Source organism: Grammomys surdaster, unplaced genomic scaffold, assembly GCF_004785775.1.
Source record: "Grammomys surdaster isolate TR1022 unplaced genomic scaffold, NIH_TR_1.0 126679, whole genome shotgun sequence".
NCBI lineage: Eukaryota > Metazoa > Chordata > Mammalia > Rodentia > Muridae > Grammomys > Grammomys surdaster.
In genome coordinates, this window is record NW_021621467.1 from 2,031,311 (window position 1) to 2,057,694 (window position 26,384).

Below are 26,384 nucleotides of genomic sequence, written 5' to 3' on the forward strand. Positions count from 1 at the left end.
GCAACTTCATCTATGTATATAAAGCACTCTGATTACCTCCCCCCCTCCATCCCCCAGCATCACCATAGCTTATCCTTCTGCCTTGTCAACCTCCCTTCCTCCCTGCAAAGCCTTTCCCCACATCCCTGGAGCTTGTTTAGTTTTGTTTTTCTGAAACAGCTTATGTGTTTTGGTGAATAGACATTTTAGTATTTATAACCCAAATCTATGTTTATATGCTTTCCCATTTTGGTTTGGATTTAAGTTATAAAAGGACAACCCCACTTATAAAAAAAGATATAAACATGGGGAAATCCTGCTAAATCCTGTGGTAAAACAGTAGAAAAGTACAATTTTATAGAAATAAGTAGCATCAATTGGCAGATCATTGAATAGCAGGAATGAACTTGTGGTTGATTCAGTGAACTTAGTTCAGTGAACAGAGCAACATAGATACCTTAACACACGCATATAACACACATAACACGCACACAACTTACATAACACTCACACAAACAACACACATGATACAGAACACACATATTGCACACACATAGACACCATAAAATAGTTTGTCTTACTGAAACAGATGATGTGATTTGGTGAACAGACATTTTAGTATGAATGATAGGAGTGAACTTGTGTTTGATCCAGTGAACATACATTCATTCAGAGCAAGACACACACCACACCACACACATACAACACAAACTCAGCAAATGCTCTTTAATTTTAAACCCACTAGCTGGTGGGTTTAAGAGCTGGCAGCAAGACCTCAACAGTTATATTCTGAGGCCACTTAGTGTAAGTGCCTGTCCAGCTTATATATTGATAAGAATCATTCTTAGCCCTGGTACTTGCTAGGAGTTTAAAGACAATGGTCAGCAATTCTAGAGGCCTCTGCTTCATTCTTCAAAGCTGGTACATAAAACAGGGGTCATGGTACATACCCCTAATCTCTGATTCCAGGACTTGAGCAATGGCAGGGCCTAAAGACCATCTGTTTTTGTTTGTTTCTCTCACTATGTAGCTCTGACTGTCCTGGAATGCACTATGTAGACCATTCTAGCCTCAAACACATAGAGATTCACCTGCCTCTTCCTCTGCCTTCTGATCACTGGGATCAAAAGTGTGTGCTACTATTGACCCAGGTACCTTAAGACCATTTTTAACTACATAATGAGTTTGAGGTGGGCCTGGACTGCCTATGACTTTGTAAAGTAGACTTTATGAACAACTTATAAAAGTCTTAGAGAGAGTTTTAGGTGAAATTACATCAAAATTACAGATTAATTTGGGGGTATATCTCTTAAAATACTTGGCTTTCCTATTAAGAATTATTGCATGACATATTATTAAAACTTTACTATATCTTCTAAGAACATTTTATGGTGGTGTGTGTGTATGTGTGTGGCTTGTGTGTGTTCTGTGTTCTATGTATTGTGTGCGTTATTTGTGTGTGTGTTGCTCTGGATCAAACTAAAGGTCACACGAATGCTTAGCAAATGCTCTACCACCAAGCAATATCTTCAACCCTACCATGTTTTTGTCATTATGACCTCCAATGTTCCTTACTAAATTTAGTATTTAATATTAATATTTATGGTGTTATTATGTTGCCACTCCATTCATATTTTGTGTCTGATTTTTATTTGTGCTAGTAAAGCTGCTGAGTTTTTTTCTATTTTTTATTTGAAAAATGTATGTAGTTTTTAAAAATATTTTTATTTATTTTTTTAAAATCAAATCATAATTTTTACTTGTTCACACAGGGGTTATAAACACAAAAAGGCAGGATGTGGGGAAGGGGATGACACTGGAGCATGGGTGTTCAGGGGGAGTACAGATATCTTTCAGAACAGAATATCGGCTGGGTGAAGTTTCAGGGGACAGGTCTCTATGACTCTGCCTATGATTCACTTGTCCTTATCTAAGTTGGTATTATCCACCAAGGTTACCTATTTACAAGGTCTATGACTACTCAGGCTGGTAAATTTCCACAACAGCTACCTGTTTACAATAGCTTATAGCCTTCTGTTTCAATGTTTTTCCATAGACACCCAAGACTTTGTGTTAGTATACATGTATGACAGGCCTATTTCTGATTTTAGGCCTATGGCTGATTTTAGGCCTTCAGTGTTTAAGCAGGGCTGCCCCTGATTTCCCCCCTGTGGTGATTCTAATCTTGTGAAGGCGGGGATAGAGGCCTGACCTCCAGTAATTGAAGGGGACCTTGTAATGGCTCCGGTCCCCCTGTCGTTGTCCAGTGAGGCATGAGGGCCATACCCATCCCGATGTCTTTTTCCTGGAGAGGGGATACTTTTGACATCAACCCCTATGCAGTGAGGTTTGTCCCTCAGGGAACCCAGAGAGATATTTTTAACTTTTATTTATATTCCCTTGCAGTGCTTAGCCTCACAGCCTAAGCAAGAATTCAGATCGCCTGTCAGAAGGGGTTCTTGGTGGCCCCTCTCTGCTAGGACTAGGGGCAGAAGTCCCCTCTCTTAGGTTGGGTGGAGATGGGTTTCGGGAACACCATGGATAGAGTAACAACCTCATCTTGAGTCTCGTGGTCCTCCATAGCTAACTTATGATAATGTATCTGAATAGGTTTTGCTGCCAGATTATTTACCTGCTGTTTCACAAAGTTAGTCAGCCTATTTAAGGCCCAGGAACCAAAAGAAATAAGCAAAATTAACACGGTCAATGGTTCCAAAATGGGAGGAAGTAGAGTTGACAACCATGGAGAGGTTGAAAGCCAATTCTTGTACCAGCTCTCATCTTTCTCTTTCTCTGTCTTTTCTCAGGGCCTTCTCAGACCTTTTTTATGCTCTCTTTAACCCTCCCTGTCTTGTCTATGTAAAACCAACTTTCTTCTTTAAGGGCTGTACACAGTCAAGAGCTGTACACAGTCTTTTCTATTGTAAAAGAGTAAATCAAGGCCAATAAAGTCCTTTGAAATTTTTGGAGGTCTCTTCAGACAGTGAAATGACATATTTCTTCAGATTAGTGATGTCAATCTCTAGCTGTTTGATGTTCTTGTCAATAACCCGTTGAAGGTCTGAGTAGTATAAATTAGGAGGCTAGCATCTGGATTAGAACTTCTAACAGCAGACATCATGGGTGATTCATTTTACCTGCAAAAGAAAAAGAAGGGAGTTCTCAGGGAGATTTCTCTTCCCTAGATGTCAATTGTTATTCATCTTATTTATGGTTGGGCCTGGCTTTGTGGGTGTATCTATTTATTTCATTAATCTTTTTGATAGTCAGAAAAATGTATGTATTTTAATTATGTTTTTATCTTCTACCATCCCTTCCCAGAACCACATATATCCTTACCCACCCAACTTTATGCTCTATCTCAAAAGATACACACATGTACAAATATAAGTCAGAACAAGTAAGCAAAAAACAAATAAAGTGAAAAATGTTCAAGCAAAGCAAAAAATACACACACACACACACACACACACACACACACACACCAAGCAAACAACCAATTTTTTTTTTTTTTTAAAGAGCATGGAATTCATTTTGTGTTGGCCTTGTACTCCTATGCACAGGGCCTGCCCTGGCGTGTGTTTGAAATATTCAGTGACAGTACATTGGAGAAAACTGATTTTCCCTTTGCCAGCTGGTATTAATTGCAGATAGCTTCTTAGAGATGAGAACCCATGTCTACTTTCTTCTCTCTCAGTCTTGGAACCAGATTAACCTGAACCCAGTGTAAGCCCTGTGCTCACTGCCATAGCATCTGAGTTCATAAGAACCGAGGTCCAGTTGTGTCTGTAAGATGCTATTTCTTTGTACTCATCCGTTACCTATGGCTCTAACAAATGTTTACCTCCTCTTCTAAATAGTTCCCTCAGCCTTGAGGGAAGGGATTTGATGAAGACCTCTCATTTAAGATTCTTTTAAAGAATTACTTTCTGACTAGAAATTTTAGACTATTCTCTTTAGTATTAATTGATTTTCAGTCTTCTTTGGATATCCCTGGTAATCACTCATGTTATTGCAAGGACTCTTTTTTTTTAAACTCGTAAAATACTTCTTTTACTGGGTTAAAATATACACACATAAGGTTGGGGACATGCTCATTTTCAAGGCACTTGACTGAAAGAGGAAATGTACAACCAAACAGGTTTGTTATTTTTCACAGAATCATCTCAATAACTTGATGGTTAAGGTTTCTTTTCTGAGAGAAGGAAGTTTTACTATGTTGCCCAGTCTGGCCTCAAATTCCTGGGTCCTCTGCCTCAGCTTCTCCAGTGCGTGGCAGGAATTTGCTGTCATGCCTAACTTTAATGCTTACTTTTATTATCTCTTGATTAGACTATCATATGATGTCTCTATCTTGCTTTTTCTGTCTTTATATGACTCATGGTGTTTCTCCTCAGTTCTAGAAATGTCTCGACTTTTACATATTATGAGCCCTACAGCTGAGTTATTACCCAGTGCCTCTATGTGAACTTATATGATGACTTCTGTCCTTCTGTCCTTTGTCCTCTCTTCCTGGAAGTCTACAGAATGAATCCTTTACAATATCGGATCACTGAATGGTCTACTTTTAAAATTTTATTTTAGGTTCCAATAAATGTCTTTAATTTTTCTTATAACACTTTTCTATTTCGGTGATTTCATTGGAGGTTTTTGTGTTTGACTTGATGGTATGTTTGATTTTTTTTTTTTTGCCCCTCTCATGAATGTATTATCTTGTTAAATCATTTTGGTGATGTTCATTACCTTTAAAAAAATTTTTTAAGTTCTATGAATTATCTGTTTTTCCAAATCAAGTCAGTTTTCTTGATATTTCTTTTCATTTTATTTTATTTGAGATCAGATATCAATATGTGGCCCAGGGTGGTCCAAATGGGTAATCCTGCCTCTGTTTTCAAGTGTTAGGATAATAGGCTTACATAGGACTTTCTCTCTGAATCTTTAGCCCAACCTTTTCCCCTTCTTTCTCTAATAAGTTGCCATTTGATTCAGTTGTTATGTACTTATATTAGACTTTGGCCATCTCACAAGGAATTCTGAGGGGCTAATACAAATTATACTGAACTGTAAATATCTACCAGATGATAGATCAGTATTCCAAAAACTTTACTTGCATATACATACTTTTAATTATTATATTGAGTCAACGAGGAATGCTCTGAACATTGTAGTTCCTTGTTTTATAATCTGTTATTGTGTATGTACTTTGGTCAAACACAGAGCTCATAGATTGCACATTAAGTTGGAGCTCTTTTTAATTAGCTGGTCTGGGGAAAGAAGTCAGGAGGACTGGCCACTGCTAAGTACATCAATTGGCAGATGATTGAATGACATGAGTGAACTTGTGCTTGATTCAGTGAACTTAGTTCACTGGCCTCTGGCAGCTCCACAGGCCACTGCTTCTAAGCACACTTCATCTTCATTGATTTCAGAAGTCTAGGGGAGGCTGCAATGAGGGAAATTACCGAATGAGGCCAGCTCTTCACTGATGACTTTGATGTCCCCAGACAGTCAGCCAGTTATTTTTTCCAGACATAAGCACAGTCACAGGCCAGTGAACTATTAGTGCTGATGCCATCTAAACAAAATAGGTCAAAGTGGACAAAGACAAAATATTTTTTTTGTATTCATTCCTTGGTACATGACGTCAAAATCCGGTTGTGATTTGGTGTTCCCAGTGGGCAGATTAGAATGACCTGGAAGCTGACTGTGTAAATATCTTACTCTCACCATGAAAGGGGCCCCTGTTGTAACTCAGTGGAGTTACAGCATAACAGTTGGGAGAACAGCAAGGCCTAGAAAACCTTTTTGTCATAACTTGCCAAATATTGAACTTCAAGTCTCATGTCTCAACTAAAGCAAACAAAGAAAAGGATGACATAAGTTGTTTTTGTTTTTGTTTTTGTTTGGGGGGGAGGGGTGAAAAGTTTGTAACTTTGGAATGAATAACCTTTATTGCTTCTGCTCTCCCTGACTAAATCAAAGGCTCCAACCCTGTGAAGACAAAGACAGTGATTTATTCTGTTTCCCTCTAGAATAGGGGCTGTAAATTAAAGTTGTAATTAAATCCTGGAGTCAGGAGAGGCCCCCACCTCACTTCTGTTGTAGATAAACAGTCCAGATGGTTGTTTTTCTGCTCAGTCACTGAATTGTTCCAGAGTGAAGGTCATTGGTGAAATTATTCAATGACACCAGTGGCTCCTCTACTTCTAACTAACCCCAGTGTCACTCCACTCAAATGCTGTGCATATGCCACACATAATTATTTCCTCTTTGCATTTCTCCTACTCATCCCAGATTCAAATCCTAACCCAAGCCTAGCTTACGATCCTTAACCCTTTAAAAATATTTCTCATCAGCTTGTTCATGGTTTAGTCCTTTGGAAGCCCTTGTTTATAGTTTTACATTTCTGAAATACTCTTTAACCCTTGTCTAACCTTTAGCACAGGGGCATGAGAAGAAACATTTTCTCAGCAGCATAATACAAACTATTAAACAAGTTGTAAAATTTAGACAAAAGCCAAGTACAATACCCTTCAGTCAAAGAAAATCCTGTTGTTGCCAAGATTAAAGCATAAAATACATATAAACCTAGCGTGGTACTGTGGAAGTGGCACAAGCGCTTGCAAAATTTATTAATGATTTTAAGGGTTGAAAAGTCCACTTAAGAGTGTTTATCTTTAGATTTTTTTTAATTCCTTCAAAAGCCACTGTTTCAAAACATTCCTCACACTGTCAAATATTTACAGTTTAAAATCTAACTATTTTAAGTGAAAAATTCCACATCCAGTCATCATTATTAACTCAAGATTGTTGCAGGCTAATGTAGTTCTGGTTTTCATAAGCTTGCAGGAAAGTGAGCTACTTCAGCCATTGAGCCATGAGAAGAACAATGTCAAAGCACATCATGGCCTTTCTGCTTGTCCAGTGAAAGGCATTTCCCTCCTGCCTGAGATGCCAAATCACAAACACAGACATCAACACTGCCAAGGTTCTCCTCTTACGCACATTCTTTCACAAGCAGTTTTTAATTCTTGGGATGCCCAGTAGAAAAGGACTCAGGGAGAAGGACAGAAAACAACCCTAAAAGAGAAGCAGGCATGGAAGAAGGAATAGATACAGACAAGGTGTCAAGGTAGAAAAGCTGTAGAAGATGAGCCATTCTGGAGGTTGGATGTTCCTCCTCTTCTCTGTCACCTCCTCCTGACTATTGAGTAGGTTTTGGGTGGAAAGACTTTGAGGATGCTCAAAATACTTTAACCACAGATTTCTTTAAATATTAACATCAAAGTCTTGATGGCTGAACTTAACATTTTTAAGTGCATGTAAAAATATTATATGAAGCTTTCACAGTTTCATACATATACGTAAGACATTTGGTTACACTTGTCCCTCATTGTCTCTTAATCCATTCCCACTTCCCAAACCCCCTTCCTCCCAGCAAGTGTCCATTCTGCTTTCCTGTCTTTCCTTTCCCTTCATCCCTGGCTGGGTTTACCTTGGGATGCTCCTTATGAGAACGGGTGAGGAGCAATGCATTGAACTATCACCAGTGGCTTCAGCATAGAAGACAATGACTTCCTCTTCTTAGTGGCTGCCAAAAGCTCTTCTGGTCAGCATGGTCTAAGGAGCCCCGTTGCATCTCTCACTGAATAAAGGCTCAGCCTTGTTTAGAACTGTGGAAAAATTCCTTATTTCTGGAAGACCTAAACAGTGTCTATTTGTCATCCTCTTAAGGTGTCCCGGGGATAAACTGAGGCACAATTCCACCAAAATTCACTGGGAGAACCAATGAGTTTATCAGCCTCACTGACAGAGCACAGTACCTGTAGTACTGTGAATGTTCCCCCTAAAATGTTTTTACTCCAATTGGATAATGGCTTTTTTATAGCTTCAAGATAGAGCCCCAATCTCTTCCCCAGTGTTTGTGATCTGTATAATCTAGCTGTTCCCCAAGGCCAAGTGCAATTTGGACAGAATTACATACAGCAGGTTATGGAAATACTTCAAGCTCCTCTACAGTCGACAAACCCAGTTGTGATAATTTTTGCAAGAGGGCACAGCCGAAGTTGGCAGTTGTTCCCTTGGATTGTCATGAAGAACAATATCTTACATAGACGACTGTCTCCACTGTAAATTCTTGGATGCCTTGGTCATGCCATGCTCCTGAGACAGCCCTTTACAGCCCTTCTCCCCAAGGTTATTCTTGTAAATCGGTTCTGCTCCTCTCTTCTGAGAGATTCCCTGAACCCAGTATCAGTATTTCTTTAAAAAAATGATTATAATTGTGTGTACATGTGACTGTTTATGATATGTGTATGGAGGCCGAAGGCTTTTTGGAGGTTCTTATCTCCTACCTCCGTGTAGATTCTTGGGGGGTCAAAACACATAAACAGACTTTTATATAGGTGCTTTTACCCTCTGAGCTCTTATTGGATGCCCCACAAGTTTAGTATTCTTTTTATTTTTTTACATTTATTTATTTATTTGCATCCAACTCACTGCCCCCTCTCCTAGTCACTTCCTTCCACAATCCTTCCTCCCAGCCTCCCAGCCCTCCTCATCTTTTCCTGTGAGCAGGTAGGGCCCCCCTTGGGTATTCTTTCACCCTGACACTTTAAGTTTCTGTGAGACTAGGTACTTCTCCCACTGAGGCCAGACAAGGCAGCCTAGCTAGAATAACATATCCCACATATAGGCAACAGCTTTTGGGATAGCGCCTGCTCCAGTTGTTTGGGACCTGTATGAAGATCAAGCTGCACATCTGTTGCATATGTGTGGGGAGGCCTAGGTCCAGCTCATGTATGCTCTTTGGTTGAGGTTCAGACTCTGAAAGCCACAAGGGCTCAGGTTAGTTGACTCTGTTGATCTTCCTGTGGGGTTCCTGTCCCCTTATGGGCTTCAATCCTTCCTCCTATTCTTCCTATTCTCTTATGAGTCCCCAACTCTATCCACTGTTTGGCTGTGAGTGTCTGCATCTGTCTGAGTCAGCTGCTGGGTGGAGCCTCTCAGAAGACAACCATACAAGACTCCTGTCTGCAAGCATAAGTTTAGTACATTTTAATGGAAGAATTGCTGGAAAGTGAATGTGTCATTTAAAAATGTATTTGATTGTTGTTGTTATTATTATTAAACCAATATTTTTATTGTTTATGTTATCATTTTCCCCAGACTGAATTACATATTTGTTTTAAAGTTCAGAAATTTGACGTTTTTGCTGTATGCATTACAAAGTAGCATTGTTAAACATTTCCAAGTAGTGAAACTGCAGCTCCTGTAGGACAGGGATTATTGACAGTGCTGCCATTTATCAGTCAGTAATCCACTTGGCAGGTAGCGTGTTCATCGTTATTCTTTATGCACACAGAGCCTTGTTTGAGTCTTTATCTTTTAATGAGCAGTGACGAAATGGCCAGAGATAAGAGCTATAAATACAACCCAAACTGTTTACTTAGCCATCACATTTCTGTTTCAGAAAGAGATCTAAAGCAGTATTACTTATTTCAGTTATTTTTAACATTTCCTTTTTTTGTGAGACTGTAATATAAAAAATAATTTCCCCTTGTTTCATCCTTCCAAACTCTCCCATATACCCTTCTCTTTCAAATTCACGCCACCTCTTTTTATTAAATATTGTTCAGTGTATATATCTATATACTCCTAAGTATAGCCAGTTTGGTTTGCATAATGTTACTTGTATGCAAGTTTCCAGTGCTGACCATATTGAATAGCCAGTTAGTGTGCTCTTTGAGGAGGCAGAGTTTTTTTAATTTTTTTTATCAGTCTCAGCACTCTTTAGTTGACTGTAGTTCTTTATGGAGGGTTGATGTCTCCTGGGTTTTCCCCTGTCTACTTTGGCATGGCTGTTACTGCCCTTGTTGGGTTCATGTTTAGGCAGGCATGTTGATGAGATTTTATTCATCTATTTTCTGACATTGCTAGGAGACACTCCCTGCTCCTCTCCAGTCCCCTGGCTTTTACAATCTTTGCACGCCATCTTTCACAACGTTCCAGGAATCTTGGGTGCTGAAGTTGTTTGTTTGGTGTAGCCATTGGTACCAGGTTCCACATGTCTACATTTTGATTAGTTGTGGTTTCCGGTAATAGTCTCTCTGTGTTGCAATGAGGAGTTTCTTTGATGAGGAGTGAAGACTATCTTGTATGCATAAGGACAAATATTTAGAATGTAGTTATGGACTATGCTAGTTTAGTTAAGTGGTGGTTGTAGGCTCTCTTCTAAGATCCATGACTTTGATTGCCCTGGGTAATGGGTTTCCAGAACCATGTTTTGTTTCTGTCTTGTTGAAGAAGTCTAGTTAGAGAGCTGTTGTTTGGCACAAAGGTATGTTTGTCACTAGTCCACTCTTGGGGTTATCTTGCCATGGTGGTCGTTGTTGTGGTTCATAGGCATCATAGATGGGTAGGACTGTTGTTCCTTCCCTCCTTTGGAAGATTGCACAGCACCTTCTGGTATCATACAAGCAAGTTGTCAGACAGGAAGAATTCATGTCAGTTCCAGTTCAGAAGTCTCTGGGCCCTGTGCATCAATCATGGTGCCTTCAGCACTAGGGACTTCCACCTCTGGGCACCAAGCAAAGGCCATAACAAAGGCCTCTAATGTTATTCGAGTTCCTGGACAACCCTGACCAACAGTTCAAAGAAAGGCTTCTGATACCTGGTGTTCTTTTATTATTGTTGTTGTTGTTAGTCTTTGGCTCTTGGGAGGAGTATTGGCAGCCCAGATGAGTAAATAATTTTTAATTTGCTATATGGTTTTAAGTACTATAATAGTTTTAGATAGGTAGTTAATAATATGATTACTTGTGACTTTTTCAGATATTCTTACTGTTTATCTCTTCTGTATTTGTCTCACTCTCCTATCCCAAATCAGAGGTCCCCCTTTTTTTACCTTCTTCCAATCAGATTGTGTGTTCCCTGCTATTCCCCTGACTTATTTCACTATTGAAAGAGTTTCAGTGGTTCAGGCTGACTTTTTATCAATCAGCCATTTTCCTTTCACCCTCTTATTTTGTCAAGCTTTTGAGTATATATTGTTTATTATAATTATGACAGACATAAAATAAACCCATCCGTTTATAAATTTGCTTTTCTTCATAGTAAACAGAATTATTAATGCATAAAATATAAAAATGTAAATTTTATTTATGCTTTAAAATTTTTTGACTAAAAACTACTGTCCAGTCTACATATTAATATTATATAAAAGTTCACATTTTCTTCATTTTCTTCAAATATAATTGGTACTTGTGGTTTAAGAATATTTTCAATTTTTTCTATATATTTGACCAAGTAATTTTTACATATTTGCAATTTGGGCTACTGTATATGTGTGTATATATAAACTTTATGCTGAGGGAATAGCATTCTAAAATTTATATTTTAATTTTCATGTTTGAGGGAGTGACCCAAGAGTACTTTCTTTTCAAAATTCTATTTTATTTCTCAGTACAGGTATTACAGCTTATTTTACTTTTAAATCTATTTCTCCTCATATTTCTGTAGCGTTTCTACTTTTTTACTCTTATAATGATATTTATATTATTTTCTTTATGTTGTTCATAGTCAGTGAGTTTTTTATACAACTTTGCAAATATTCCTTTATTGATTTTTTTTGATTTGCAAAAATGACTTAAAAACTGTGGTTGCAATTTGTTTCCTTCAAGCTTAATATTGAAGTTGGTGATACTGTTTTGTTGTTATTCATCTTTTTAAAACTCATGTAACCGAAGTTACTTTAAATTTCTCTTTGTCTCCTATAGTGCGGGGTTTAGCAAACTTCCTTTTGCCCTATATTTTGTCCTCTCCCTCTCAACTCTCACACAGCTGACTGGCTTTCACATCTGTATTTCTCCATCTCCATAGAGATTCCAACTGTTTTCTACTAAAATTGAAAAAGTTTGTTACTCTTGGTGTCATAGATTTTTGACAACTCATTTTAACATGGCGCGGCCACCGTTAAGGAAATCATTGACTATCATCTAGTGTATCAGTCTCAAGCATGACTGGATGATTTGTATAGATCATATAAAACAGCTGTAGTGAGCTGTATGAACTGGCATGAGCTGAATCTGCTTCTTGAGTTGTTAACCAAAAAGCTTATGTATCTGCACTTTTTCTGAGATCCTGTCTATCAATTTTAAATATCTTGCATTATCATAGGCAGAAAATCATTTCAGCTTGTATTGTTTAATCTTACAGGAAAAATGAAAATTTTTATTTATCTACGTTTGCATTTCCACAGTCTTGTCAAAAGAACGTGCTTCACAAGTCCTGGTGAGGAAGCGCCGTGCAAATAACTTGATCGAAGAGACTAAACAGGGCAACCTTGAAAGAGAGTGCATTGAGGAACTCTGCAATAAGGAGGAAGCCAGGGAGGTCTTTGAAAACAATGCCGAAACGGTAAGAATCCATGGAAACTGTTGAATCCCCCCACCTCCATTTACAGTGACAGGCTGGACATTGCCAGCTTGTGTCTCCTTGGCTCCATTTGAAAGCTCGTGATTCTCTAGTCCACTTTCTATGTGTTGCCCTGTCATTTCAGGAGGACCGCCAATGACAAATGCTCTGGCCTAACTAGATTTCCCTTAAGTCTCATTGTCAACAACTAGTGTTGACTTTGTGATTTGTAACGATTTTATCCTAACCCAAATTTAATAGTATCGAGTTCTCAAGAGAAGATGTGTGTGAAGTGTAAGTGACCTTGGGTATTTCTATCACCACTGTGTTCCTCATTTATGTTGTTTTGGTTGATTGTTTGCATTTGTGATAGTCTCTTACTCATAATCCCAACTACCCTGAAACTCACTCTCTTCCTGCCTCTGCTTCAGCCTCCCATATACTGGGATTATAGATTGATGTGTACCACTGTGCACAGTGTCACCATTTACCTTGAGAAGGTTCTAGAAATGGGGCCATATAACACTAATTATTACAGTGTCATGTATGCTGAGTATACTTTATAACCTTTGGAAAGTTTCCCGAGGCTGCTGATATCAGCAGTAATCATCAGTGTATGAAAAATTATGTTATCCACCTCACCCCCCCCACAATATAACCATAAAGACTTAAATGTCACACAGCAATATGGGACTTATTGCCCATTCTGTGTTTTAGGAGAGAGGAGAGGGTGCTCTGTAGCATGCCTGTAGCTAGCAGAAATAGCATTAATACCTCCAAGAAGTGTTATAAGCTTCACCTTTAGAGTTTAAAGCTCATACCCTTAAGGGTTTCCTCACATATTTTTCCTGAGATTAATTACACAATCTGGAGAAAAGAGGGAGATGACATGTATAAGGGTCCTCCCGTGCTTCTCCTGCAGCTCCCAGCTTCGTGACAATAGCTGAGTGATAACGAGCAAGAACACTTAGTCCATAGTTCGAAAATCTGTCCCAAACTGTAGCCACTAGCGTTCTCTGTGACTGCTCTTGTAGCCCTTTTTATCTTTCTCCATGTTCTGATAGGTTTGAAGAAGAAATTTTCTGCAAATACCCAACATTTCATTTTTAATCTACTTACAAGTGGGACCAAGGTGTGATAAAACACCAAGAACAAAAGCAACTTGGAGATTAAAGGGTTTCGTTGGCTCATGTATTTAGAATTAAGGTTCACTGAGAGAAGCTGAAACAGGAATCCAAATCAGGTAGGAACCAAGAGGCAGGAGCTAATGCAGGGGCATGGAGAAGGCTGATTGGTCTGCTCCTCATGGCTTGCTTAGCTAGCTTTGTTATAGAATCCAGGACTACCATCCCAAGGATATCATCATCTACAACGGGCTGGGCCTTCCTCCATCAGTCACTAACTAAAAAAATATCCTACAGGTCTGCTCACAACTCTATCTTATAGAAGCATTTTCTCAATTGGAACTCCCTCTCAGATGATTCTCGCTTGTGGCAAGTTGACATAAAATTAGCCAGCACAAACAGTAGTAATACAAAATTTTCTATCCCATACAATGTAGTAAACGTCCTTACTGTATAGCATATATGCATATATTTTTTCCATGTTTTACATTTTCATACTAAAAGGAACGTGTATCTACTTTTACAGAGATTGTGGTATATATTAGATAAATACATATATTCCTTTCTACTATGAAAAAAATTTAAAAAGTAGAAAGAATAATACAATAAAGCCCAACACATCACCTCCCTCCAATAATGATCAAATCCTCCATTTTATTTTGCCTATCTACCACATCTACTCAATGGCATTGGTAGAATACTTTGAGCCTTCATGTCACATGATTATGTCATCCATAAATATTTGACTGTATATTTCTGCATTGTACATACATTCTGAGGTCAGACTTCAAAGAGGAATTGGAAAGGGAGACAGAACAAAAGAGGGAAGAGAGAAGAAGACGGTGAAGGAAGACTCATTCATGTTTCTTCATCAACACCCCATTTACTCCCTCTCTATATTCCTCATACCCTGGTGTTTACTGTCTTGCTCAACTCTTCTCTGTCTCTAGTGTATTCTGGTCATTAGTATATTACAAATTCTTGAACCTCATTTGTTGCTCCTTATTGTTTGGCTGTGCTTCTGCCATAAACAACAGTGTTGTCTGAATACTTCAGTGTCAGACCCTTCTCATAAGCTAGTAGGAACCTGTTCTGCCGGTTTATTTGTAATAGGTGGAAAACGTGAGGACTTTGAATTGGAAAAAGCCATGTTCCATGTTGACTGAGCCAGAACCTTGAATATTTTTGCATGCAGGCATTTCGGTTCTGCACGAAATATTCTTCTGTTATTTATGCTTCATATGAGATATGTTCCGAGTTTGCTGTCAGAAATTGATCACATGTTCCATGTTCATAAAAGTACATTTCCTTGCCCACCTTGTGATAACTGCTTTTGGTACCCACCAGTTTATAAGGAAGGTGTTGCATGTTCATTGGATGCAAATAATGTAAGTGTTCAATTTAGTTCCCTTCAAATTATTTCATTGTGACCTCAGTGTAGATAATCATAATGATATAAAAATGTATCAAATCAAGGCAGATACGGTGGCATACACCTTTAATCTCAGCACTCAGGAGGAAGGGGCATGTGGATCTCTTGATTTTGAGGTGGACATGATCTACATAGTGAGTTCCAGGATAGCCAGGACTATGTAGAGAGATCCTGTCAACACACAAAACAGTGTACCACATGGATGTTTAATCACCATTAAAAAATTACTTATAAAAGAGGCCATATATTTATCACCTTAAGTACAGCCTTTTCAAATCAGGTTCTTTAAGATGTTATTTAATTGTTTAGTGCCATTTTAAGCCTACTTGTCAAGCGTTGGCTATCTATCTTTTCTTGAAATATTTTTCATATAGAAAAATTAGAATGTGAAAACACACAACATGTAATTTATTCCCATGTTAGTATGAAAAAACTAAAACATTAATCTTTATCTCTGTGATGAAATTTAGGTTTGCTAATACATCTATTTTTTATTTTTTTCTAGGATTATTTTTATCCGAAATATTTAGGTAAGTTTTAAGTATCTGAAGCATACAATTTTGGAAATTGAAGGGAACTTAGATATGTTCAAACCTCACCTTCTCACCATATACCCATCTGATACTAACTTATCATCCTTGAGAAAATGTAAATGCTATGATACTCTTGTATTTAAAGTCATATTGACAGATTTGGAATGTGTCTTTACTATGTTAAACTTTCACTGTTAGTTTTCCATGTCTTTCTGCTAAAATATCTTTAGGCTGATGCCAATTATCTTCAGACACCCAGACATTATGTACAACTATGTTTTCATGGCTGTCTTTCACAAAATGAAAGATATCTAAGCTCATCAAATACTGTGATGTACACAGTTATCACTCACCCATTTGTAGCAGTCATTCACAGTCTCTCGTTCATGCTGTTTTGGATTTTGGGCTCTCAATGTGGTAATATTTGGACACTCATGTATGTTACATGGCTTCAGTTAAATGTTACTTCAAAGTACAAAGCTTTTTTTCTTAAAGCAAACATAGAAATGTTTCGTATTAATTGTGAATGTCATATTTGCTTCCAAATATTAGGGTTTCTAATTTCTGCATCTGTTTCTCATGTGATTCTCCATCTTTACAACAGAGTTATACTCCTATTCTCATTTTCTCTTTCAGAATACTTCTTATCTATGCTATTACCCTATTACCTCTAGGCAACTAGAAGTAGAAAGGAAATCTTTTGGGAAAATACAGAAATGAACTCTGATATTATTATTAATATAGTCTTGTAAATGATTAAGTCATTAAACTCATTACTCTTGGAATGTGAGAATGGTTACTTTACATGTTTTATTTATTTTTATATATTGTTCTGTGTACTCTTGGAGCAATTCCAGAGACATTTTGAGAAGAATATTTATACTTTGGACCTTAAGGGAAAAATACAAAAATTGGTATTGATTTGTATTTATCTTTTAGAATATTTAGTAGGTGAAAAGTTCAAGACCACTGGATACAAGATCTTTCTGAAACAGGTCCATGACTGCTCTCCAGAGTGTTTAGTGTACATGATGGTTGGCATCCTTTATTTGTGGCACCTGCTGAGCTTGGGTGACTTGACGATACTGTACAACACTGTAGTTCAGAGTTTCAACACTGTCAGACATCAATCAGTTCTATGATAGCTCTCTGTAGAGCACAGCAAGACCTTAGCTTTTTAACGTCTATGAACCCATTTGTCACTTCTCTAGGTGGGTTTTCACCGAGATTCCAAAGCACTTAATAAAACGTATTTCTTTTTGTCCTCTTCATTTTTCTCCCCTGATGTGCAATTTCTGTTTGCTTCTTTCTCTTCCTTTCTTCCTTCCAAGTTTTACCCAGGCTGGATACTTCTTAACTTCCGTGATCAGATGAGATGGGATACATTCAGGGTGGTAAGGCCAAGTCCTTTCTTTCCTTCTCTAGCTCCTAATACCAGTGTTAAATGTCTTCTTTCAATAGCACACCATGAACAGGAATTGGGAGGTGCTGTTATTTGTGTCTACAAATATGAAGTGCAACAAGGTTCTGTAAAACCCTTTGCTTTTACATTTTAAAGGGTAGAGAATGGATAAAAGCATTAATTCAGGAAAAGAATCTATTTTTGTAAATAATATGAGTCACCATTTTCCAAACCAGAATCCAAGAATTTATGTTGTGGAAGTAATTGAGAAAGTATAAATTATCAAGACTCTCCCAGTCTCTCATATTTAGAAGGAAATTTAGATGTTTAATAATAAAATGAGATACTATTAAGCTACTAACATTATAAGGTTATATTAACCTTGATTGTTGAGGTCATGTAATGAGGGTGGTATGTTTGCAGGAGCAACCATCTGAATGTTATACATTTCTAAATGTATATACATTTTTTTGATCACAGTACATTTGAAACAATATGAATAGTGTTTTAATATAGAACTATGAATTTGGGAGAGGTTTCTTAAATAACAATTTTCTCCTTTTATCTCTTTTATTTATTTTTTATGAAGTCATCCAACTTTCTCTTCTCTTTGCATGACTACCTTGGCAGCATGGTAGAAGACTAAAATACAAACAAAACTGGGAATCCGAGATGTGCCTTTCAGTTTCAAAATAACCCTTAGCTGCAACATGTTTTCACTTTTGCTTTTGTTGTTTTTTTAGCTACTTGCAGAGGTTTATGTTCATTATTTGTAGAATGTCACTAGACTTTTTAACTTTAGATTGCTTAGACTGTTAAGGAGATAGATAATAAATTTATTGTCAATCTTTCGTCTAATTGAAGATGTTATTTAATCCATTAGGTGGAACAAAATGCTTTTGATTGAAATTTTATGTTTCGTTTTGTATGTGAAAGTGGTGGATTTCACTGTTGAAAGAGAAAAAGAAGATCCCTTATCAAACTTAGATCTTCTGTTGTTGGATGTGCAGAGGGGCCATGGTCCTTGTTAGAAAAACACAATGAATACTTCCATTCATAATGAACATAATAGTAATTTAATCACCCACAATTTATGCTGGGTTGTCCTTATAAGGAGAGAAGATTATTCAGCACATTAGACCACAGATGTCAATACTTTCTGGACAGTGTCTAGACTTAAAATTTTGGAGTCATATAAAGTACTTCATGAAGTTACTCTTGCCATCTGCTGCCCTTAGAACATGCGATTTAGAAAAGAAATATTCTGGGCTTACTGGCATTTATCACACAGATGGAAACAATTGATGTCATTAGTTTGTTTCAAGAAATGAAAACAGATAATGGTTGCAAAGAACTTTTAAAATGAAGCTTTATGGTACAAACTTGTGTGTATATATAAATGTATAAAATCAAGTTGATAAACTTTATATGAACTTCTAGAGATTGAACTCAGTCCTTGTACAAGCTAGGCTGCAACTTTGCCACCGAGTTATAACCCTAGGATATCATTATAACTTAAATTCTCTTTTTTTTTTTAAAGCACTCCTTTTTATTTCTGAGGAAATGGGATAAATAAGTTTAAATCTATATAGGCATTGGAAAATATCACCTGGAAAATTAAACAACATTGTTCATAGGAAATACATTTTCTGGAGAATAGTAAATTGTGAGCTCATATGTAAATATTAGAAATCATTCTTTAGGGCTAGAGATGTAGCTCATTGATCGAGTACTTACCTGACATGCATAAGAATTTAGGTTTAATTTCTAAAACATTTTCGAGCTGATTCACGCACGTATATGCACATGTATGCGTGCACACACACACTCACACACACACACATACACATGCACTCCAAACAAACAGGCAAACAAACCAAAGTACTTTAGCTTGCAGCTTCTGCCAAATTAGTGAATTCATCCAAACATCTCACTTCATCTTTCAAATTATCTCTAGAGAAACATTAGGAATCTAGGCACTGATATTAAGACAACCCTAAAACAAGAAGTAGTGTGAAGTCTGGTAAGAGACAGGACTGTAGTTACTAAGTGCTAAGACAGCGGTGAGAAGGCAAGTAGTGAAACTTGACAAAATGTTCAAATGAAAAAAATCAAAAAGCACAATAGAGTAAGCTCCAAAGAGCAAGACAAAATATGAATAGAGGTAGATGAAGTGGAGAACAGCAAAGAAGATTGATAAAAGAAGCACTTATAATTTAAAAAGGCTTGTAGTTCACTGTTGTAACAGGAAATTTGAAGCCTAGAGTGACTTCCAGTGGGCCTTTCCATCTCTCAGTGATGGACTGCGTTTTCCAGAGATGACACAGAAGTGTCTCCTGCTCCTCATACTCTATGATGTGTCATTTTTCCACTCCCTTATCAGGAGGTAGATGCTGTCTTCCCTGCCTACACACCCTTGGGTAGACCCTGGGTATTACATCATAATACATGGTGGCAGCAGTAGAGCATCACTTACAAGGCCTTGCAGTTTCTGTGTTTTCCTTGGATGCTAGCTGCTATGGAATAAGGGCCACTTTACGACCAGCATGGTGAAGAAAACTCTGTCACATGAATAGACTCTGACATATAACATTTTATAAACCAGTAGAAGTGGGGTGTCAGACAGCATGAGCTGTCATAGCTCACCTTGGAATGGAGTATCTTGGAATCCAATGCACTGGCTGACGTCACATGCCACAGACATCTTTAGTTTGGTAAATTAATTGCTTCTCAGATATTTGACCCCCAAATCAAATCCAAATAGCTATTAGTTAAGCTAGTAATTTTGAGGATGTCTTGCTATTCTGCAAAAGATAACTAAATATTGAGTATCTAAGCAAAGAAGCAATACATGCCATTTCCTTGATGTCAGTTAGGACATATGTTTGTAGAACTGTTAATAACATTAAAATCTAAGTATTTTATCTCTTTTATGTCATGTGTTGTTTCTTAGTTTTCTAGCCATTCAAGCCATTACTTTCATAGCTTCGTAGTCAAGAATATAAGGAATGGACCAACCATTCTGTGTTTTTAAGGAATTACGCAAATATTATTGTGCTAGTCTCTATGAAACACTAGAAGACCTGGAAGTTGCCTGCAGCAACCAGAAACAGTGACTCCTATTGATTACATAAGCCATTCATGCTCTGTAAGTCAGGCTCTCTTCTGGTCTGCAGGCTTGAAAGTTTCTTTGCTATAACAAAGAGATTTATGTGACAGGAGACTTCCCTTCTAATCCCATGTCTTTTGTTGTTGTCGTTTTCAGATCAAGATTCTTCCCTACAGAAAGAAGCATTTATAACCTTAGTTTTTCATGACTCTGTTGTTTATTGCAAGCTGGCCTGTAGATTTTTAACCGTTCAGAGAGATAAATGTGCTACAACAGAAAACTAGTTGTGAGAGATGCTAATGATAATGAAACAGAAGGAAAGTGCCGGCCAAAGGAAGACTTGACAAAGCATGGGAACGTAACCCAGCCAGTTCATTTCTTTTAGGATGGATAGTGTAGAAAATGTTTTTGATTCTCAAACCAGTACAGCAAATGGATGTATTCTCTTGGTATCTTATTAGAAACGGAATGTTTAGGTTTAGGACAGGTGTGGTGATCGCATGCCTGGAATCCCTCAGTGTTGATGAGGCTGAGACAGGAGGATCATGAGTTCAAAGCCAAACTACACTACATGGGATAACAAGGATTAGAGAGATGACTCAGAAGTTAGGAGCAAAGAATCTGAGTTCAGTTCAGGTTTTAGGGAATCTGGTCCTTATAAACCCTCCACAGACAGCTACACATTCCCACTAAAAGATACACATACATACACATCATTTAAAAAGCAAAAATAAGTCTTAAAAATAAAAATAACTAAAATAAATAAAGCTTATCTAATGCACACCCTGTAACATCTCAGGGAAGAATTCCCTTTCATCTAGAGCTTCAGTATCTAGATGGTTTGAAGACGTGTCCAGTAACCATACCGACTCCCACTATCACCTCTGTGTTCCTGACACAGTTACATCTATCTATATACACTACACACTCCTGTTCAAAGTATAATCCACATTTATGCTTTATTGCAAGGCATTCTGCATAGTACAAAAATCTGATGTCTCAGGAAAACAGAAAAGCTCACAATAAATAGAAGTCAAACACTGACAGAAAATTAGAAAGCAACCTGTAAATTTATTCTACAAAGACAGCATAGCAGAAGTAAAATGAATAGAGAATATTGTGTGGTCCTTTAACATAGCAGTTCTCAACCTGTGGGAATCGACCCATTTTGAAGTGGGATGACCCTTTCACAGGGGTTGTCTAAGACTATTGGAAAACACAGATCTTTGCTTTATGATTTGTAACAGCAAAATTACAGCTATGAAATAGTAATGAAAATAATTTTACAGTTGAGGGTCAGGCCAACACAAGAAACTGAATTAAAGGGTCTCAGCATTAGAAAAGTTGAGAAACCACTGCGTGAACATTTTGACATGAAGAACTGGCCATAAGGCAAAATCAAACTGCTGCTACGAAATCCCAATGGCCTTCTAATAAAAGACGTTCCATCCTGTGAACCCAAGGAAGGTCTGATGGCTTTACTACAGAATGATGTGCTTCATATCAGAATTATCTATTGGAGACTGAAAGATTAATTTCCCTGACCATGAGGGAGACAGGAAGCTAGAATATGGTGTTCCAGGTGATGTCAAATGCTTTATTCACACAGTAATTGTCCAAACCTCACGAAGGAAAGGCTAAGCCATTGCAATGGCTGCTGAATGATTGCAAAGCAGACTACTTCAGAAACCTGATGAATTTTAGAACAGGGTTAGTTTTCAGATAGGCTTCAGTAGAAGCCAAAGTTCAATAGTCTGAGTAGACCTATGCTTTCTGGTAGGTAAAACAGTGAGTGAATCAACAAACAATGTTAAGAAAGCAAAAACTTCTCTCGGAAAATGATCAGTCTCGGGTGTAGAAAGTAAACTCAAGCAGACTACAGACTGCAGGACTGCAGGTAGAAACCACATAGTTACCTCTAGATGTGCACACAGGAGGAGGACACAAAGGTGGCAGTCTCTGTGATGCCCCAGGGACCTGATAAAAGAATGTTTGGTATTGGAGTTTTCAGAGTTGAAAGTTACATCATGCTTTGTTCTTCTGGTGTGTGTTCTGAAAGTCTATGTCAAAGACTCAGAGTGCTTGTTTTCCAGGATGAAGCACGTGCCTGGTGCTGTAAATCCAGTGAGGAGCCCATGGTTGGGGAGCTCACCCTCCCTAGGAGAGAATATACTGCTATTATTCCAATAAAGTGACACAGTATCACACTGCCCTCTGAATTCATCTCTCTGAATTCACATCTGTCTACCTGTCCTGGCAGCTCTCAGACCTAAGCAGAGAAGTTTCTGTGTTCAGTGGCTGGTGATGAATGTAGAAACATAACTGTTTACATAGCAAAAGAATGAATTTGCCTATCCTAGCTTTAGCAGATTATGTCAATACTGACAAGAAATAAGTTTCAGATGTTGTTGAAGGAACATTCTGGAACTAAATAATTCAATTGCACCAGCGTATCCCTACAAATATGTCCCGACACAAAGCGCCATCATACATGAAGAGAAAAAAAAACAAAAAACAAAAAACCCTGAACTTTAAAAGGCGAGCTCCAAAGTTCTCCTTCTTTTGATTCAGTCTAAACAGCGGTAATCCTTTCTCTCGAGAGGATAAACGAAGAACATGCCAGGTGCATGTCCTGTGTGGCCACCAGTCACCGGTTTTACTTGTGTGGCCACAGGTCACCGTAAACTCCTCAATGGAGACCACCCAGAACTTTTTTTCTTTCAGTGCATCTATGAGTTAGTTGAATAGCTGAGCAGGTGAAAGAGCTTGTATGATACCCTGATGACCTGAGTATAATGCCCAGAACCCAGGGAGACATGCTGGGTCATGTCTGCAATCCCTGCACTCACAGGGGGAGATGGGAGGCAGAGATAGGACAACTGGCAGAAGCTCTGGAGTTAGCGCAGCAGCAGAAACCATAAGATCTGTTGCCTCAAAAATCGAGGAGGAAAGAGCTGACTCCTAAACAGTTGTGCTCTTCTCTCCATATGTCCCAGTATGTGCATGAGCACGTACACACACACACACACACACACACACACACACACACTAAATATCTTTTAAAAACATCTCTATTCCTCATACTACCAATGTTGTATTTTGTTCATCTGTCAATCCATTTCTATATAACATTTACAATTCAGTACTCATCAAAGCATGTTTTAGATAAAATGCTGTTACTCAAGGGAAGAGGAAAGCATGCACTTGAACCATAAAACAGACCGTCTTCTCCATCTTGTTAAAAATGTATCAGCTTAAAGCTGCTGCACTACCAGACTGGCACTCTTAGCATCTTCAGTTTAACTGAGAAGGTTTAGCGGAGATGGAAACTTTTAAGATGGTCTGTTAGTACTAACTCTTGTGAAGCTACAGGAATGGAAGTATCCCGGCTTTAGGGTAATTTCTACCGTGGAATTCAGATACAATTACATCTTTTCTCTCTTACAGCTTGTTTGGGCGAGTTCCGTGTTGGCTCATTCATTGCTGCAAGGCAGTCAGCTAATGCTTACTACTTTGACCTCCGGAGCTGTGTCAATGGTAAGCTGATGTTTAAAAACAACATAGAAAAAAAAAGAAAAAAACAAAACAAAATAACATAGAAGTCTTGGGAGTAAAAAACCACTGTGCTGCTATAAACTGATGTTTGAAAACCAGTAAGTGAATTCCTGAAAGGGAGCTATGCCAAGCAGAAATGCATTTTTCAACAGCATATAGAAGCATAATTTTCCACTGTAAATGCATCTGTTATACTTAAAATGAAAGTTTCTCCAAATGTTTTAGTTGAGTGGTGGTCAGTGATGGTAGGCTTCAAGTTATTGGCTGTCAGAAGTTTTATTTCTAGCATCTTTATTTAAGCTAGACTTGTATAATCACACATTATGATCAATTGTTATAGTTAACTAGTAGGTCAGAGGAGAGCTATGCACATTCTTTTAACTTTCAGGCACTAATGATATAAATATGAAAGAGTGTGTATGATAACAGCTTTTATTCTCTGAAGTTTATATAGGTCTTACAGTGACCACCATTTGATAGTTGGGCTCATTTTCTTTTGTTTTTCTGCAACTCATTCTCCAGTGTTTGAAAACTGCTGTTTCATGCATTTTAATAAGGATTCTACTTATTTAAGACAAGAAGGTCCCTTTTAGTCCATCTTGCTTCAAGTTGGAATTGTCAAATTCTGTCATCTCGAGGAGAATAATTTGCTTACTCTGTCTTCCTCATGGAGTTGTTTTATGGCTTAGATCAAGTGAAGTATTTTCCTGGCTCAGTGGTACCTTTAATCCCAGTGCTTTGGAGGCAGAGGCAGGCAGATCTCTGTGAGTTCAAGGCCGACCTGGTCTACATAGTAAGTTTCAGGACAGTCTGAGCAATTTTTCACTTTTTCATTTCTTCCATATTTAAATTTATTTTTTTTTTTGAGACAGCTTCTTATGTAGTCCAGTCTGGTCTTGAACTGGCTGTACAGCCAAAGATGACCTTCATCCAGCTCATGAGTTCCTTCTCCACCTCCTGAGTGCAGGGATCACAGGCATGAACCCACCCCATCAAATATATGCAGTGGTTGGTATCAAACCTAGTAATTTGCACATCCTTGACAGCAACTCTACCAACTGAGTTACACTTCCAGGCTACACTCTATTTTTATCGAGCAAGTACTGTTTGAAAGAATCCAGCGTAGCCTTATTGGTTGCAGGCATGCAACTGTATGTTTCTAGATCTGCTATTCAGTTTCCTTGCTCAAGGTAAAAATTAAATAGAGGTCTGTTTCCTCTAGCCATTCCAGACCAGTGTGACCCTCTGCCATGCAATGAAGATGGGTATCTGAGCTGCAAAGACGGGCAAGCTGCCTTCACTTGCATCTGTAAACCAGGCTGGCACGGAGACAGGTGTCAGTTTGGTACGTATAAAAAATCCACACCCCTTGGCTTTCCTGGAATGGCTGCATGACAAATTATCTGAAGGTGTTGTTACTTTAAAAACAATTTATTTTTCCATTGTAGATGTAAACGAATGTAAAGATCCCTTGAATGTCAATGGAGGCTGCAGCCAGATTTGTGACAACACTCCTGGAAGTTACCACTGCTCCTGTAAAGTTGGCTTTGCTATGCTTGCAAATAAGAAAGACTGCAAAGGTAAGAGTCCAGAAACTGAATACAAATGCATTCACTGTGTGAATTTCCCTGGGAAAGTTCTGTGGAAACACTCCCCAGTGGGTGGGAATTTGAGGGTGGGGAGGTGGGAGTGGGGGGGTAGGTAGGGCCACATCCGCAGAGAAGCAGGAGGAGGGGTGATGGGATAGGGGGTTCCTGGGCGGGGATAAGGTAAGGGGATAACATATGAAATGTAAATAAAACATCCAATAAAAAAGAAGAAAGATAAAAAAGAAAGAAAGAAAGAAAGAAAGTTCTTAGAGTAGATATGCCTCTATGTCCCGGAGCCTTGTGATACTCTGTGATTCTGTCTTAGTTTGTGATACCAATGACAAGAGTATTTCATGTTCTTCTTGTGTGTGCATATGCCCAAGTGCATATTTCAAGGATTCATTCGGTTATAAATAAAGATAATTTAAGCACTTCATAAAAAGAGAAGCTTCGGTGCTACCGACATTGCAAAGCCATTGTTCCATACTCAGAATCAGCTACTTTCCTTCTACTGTTCTGTAAGTGGAACAAAAGCTACACAAAGAAATCTGCAGCTCTTAATAACCTCACTATTATATCTTATCTTTGCTTTTCAGAAATATCTTTCTGATTTTCAAAATAAATCCATTATTTTGCACGACATTTTCCAGTCATGGTTATGAGAAAAATGGAGAATCTGTTTTTCATTCACTTTACACATAACTATTCCACCATTGTTCTTAACTCTTTTTTTTCTTTGAATTTAAATAATCTGTCAGGTTAGCTTTTTGTATGTGGTTAGTATATTTCTTTTGGGTTTCTCTATGAATCTTTGTCTACCGGAGTTTTCCTTCTTTTTCCTTGCACATCCTGTATCACTGGACTGCTTGAATTACTGTAAGAAATCTACAGACATTCATGCTAGGAGAATGTATAGCTCAAGCCAGAATTCTGATCCTGCTGTAAAATCTTTCTATGAAGCAGAAACCCTTTAAAAAAAAAAAAAAAAGAAAGATTTCTTTCTTCCTCCTTTGTTTAATTAAGAGGTTAAAAATTCAGTAGATTATATGTGAAGTTTCACTGTGTAAGCCTTTATTTTTGTCTTAGAAAATCCCCCATCTGAATTCATATTTAAGGAACTTTCCCTTGGCTTGGCAATATTCCGTATTGTGTAGTTCACTATAGTGTACTTTAAAGTGCTGTGGGATGAATCTGAAATGCATTTACTACCAGTCTCTTCCAAGCCATTATCCAATTTGTGACTGTAC

At 37.9% G+C, this 26,384-nt stretch overlaps 1 protein-coding gene across 1 annotated transcript in view; it reads left to right on the top strand.

The window, feature by feature from the left end:
- Positions 1 to 26,384, top strand: part of Pros1 (protein S) — a 68,884-nt gene that overhangs the window by 14,635 nt on the left and 27,865 nt on the right. Inside the window, exons 2-6 of the mRNA XM_028761164.1 lie at positions 12,239 to 12,396; positions 15,455 to 15,479; positions 23,441 to 23,530; positions 24,771 to 24,893; positions 24,997 to 25,128. Coding sequence (XP_028616997.1) covers positions 12,239 to 12,396; positions 15,455 to 15,479; positions 23,441 to 23,530; positions 24,771 to 24,893; positions 24,997 to 25,128 — 528 coding nt within the window. The remainder of the gene's footprint in view (positions 1 to 12,238; positions 12,397 to 15,454; positions 15,480 to 23,440; positions 23,531 to 24,770; positions 24,894 to 24,996; positions 25,129 to 26,384) is intronic.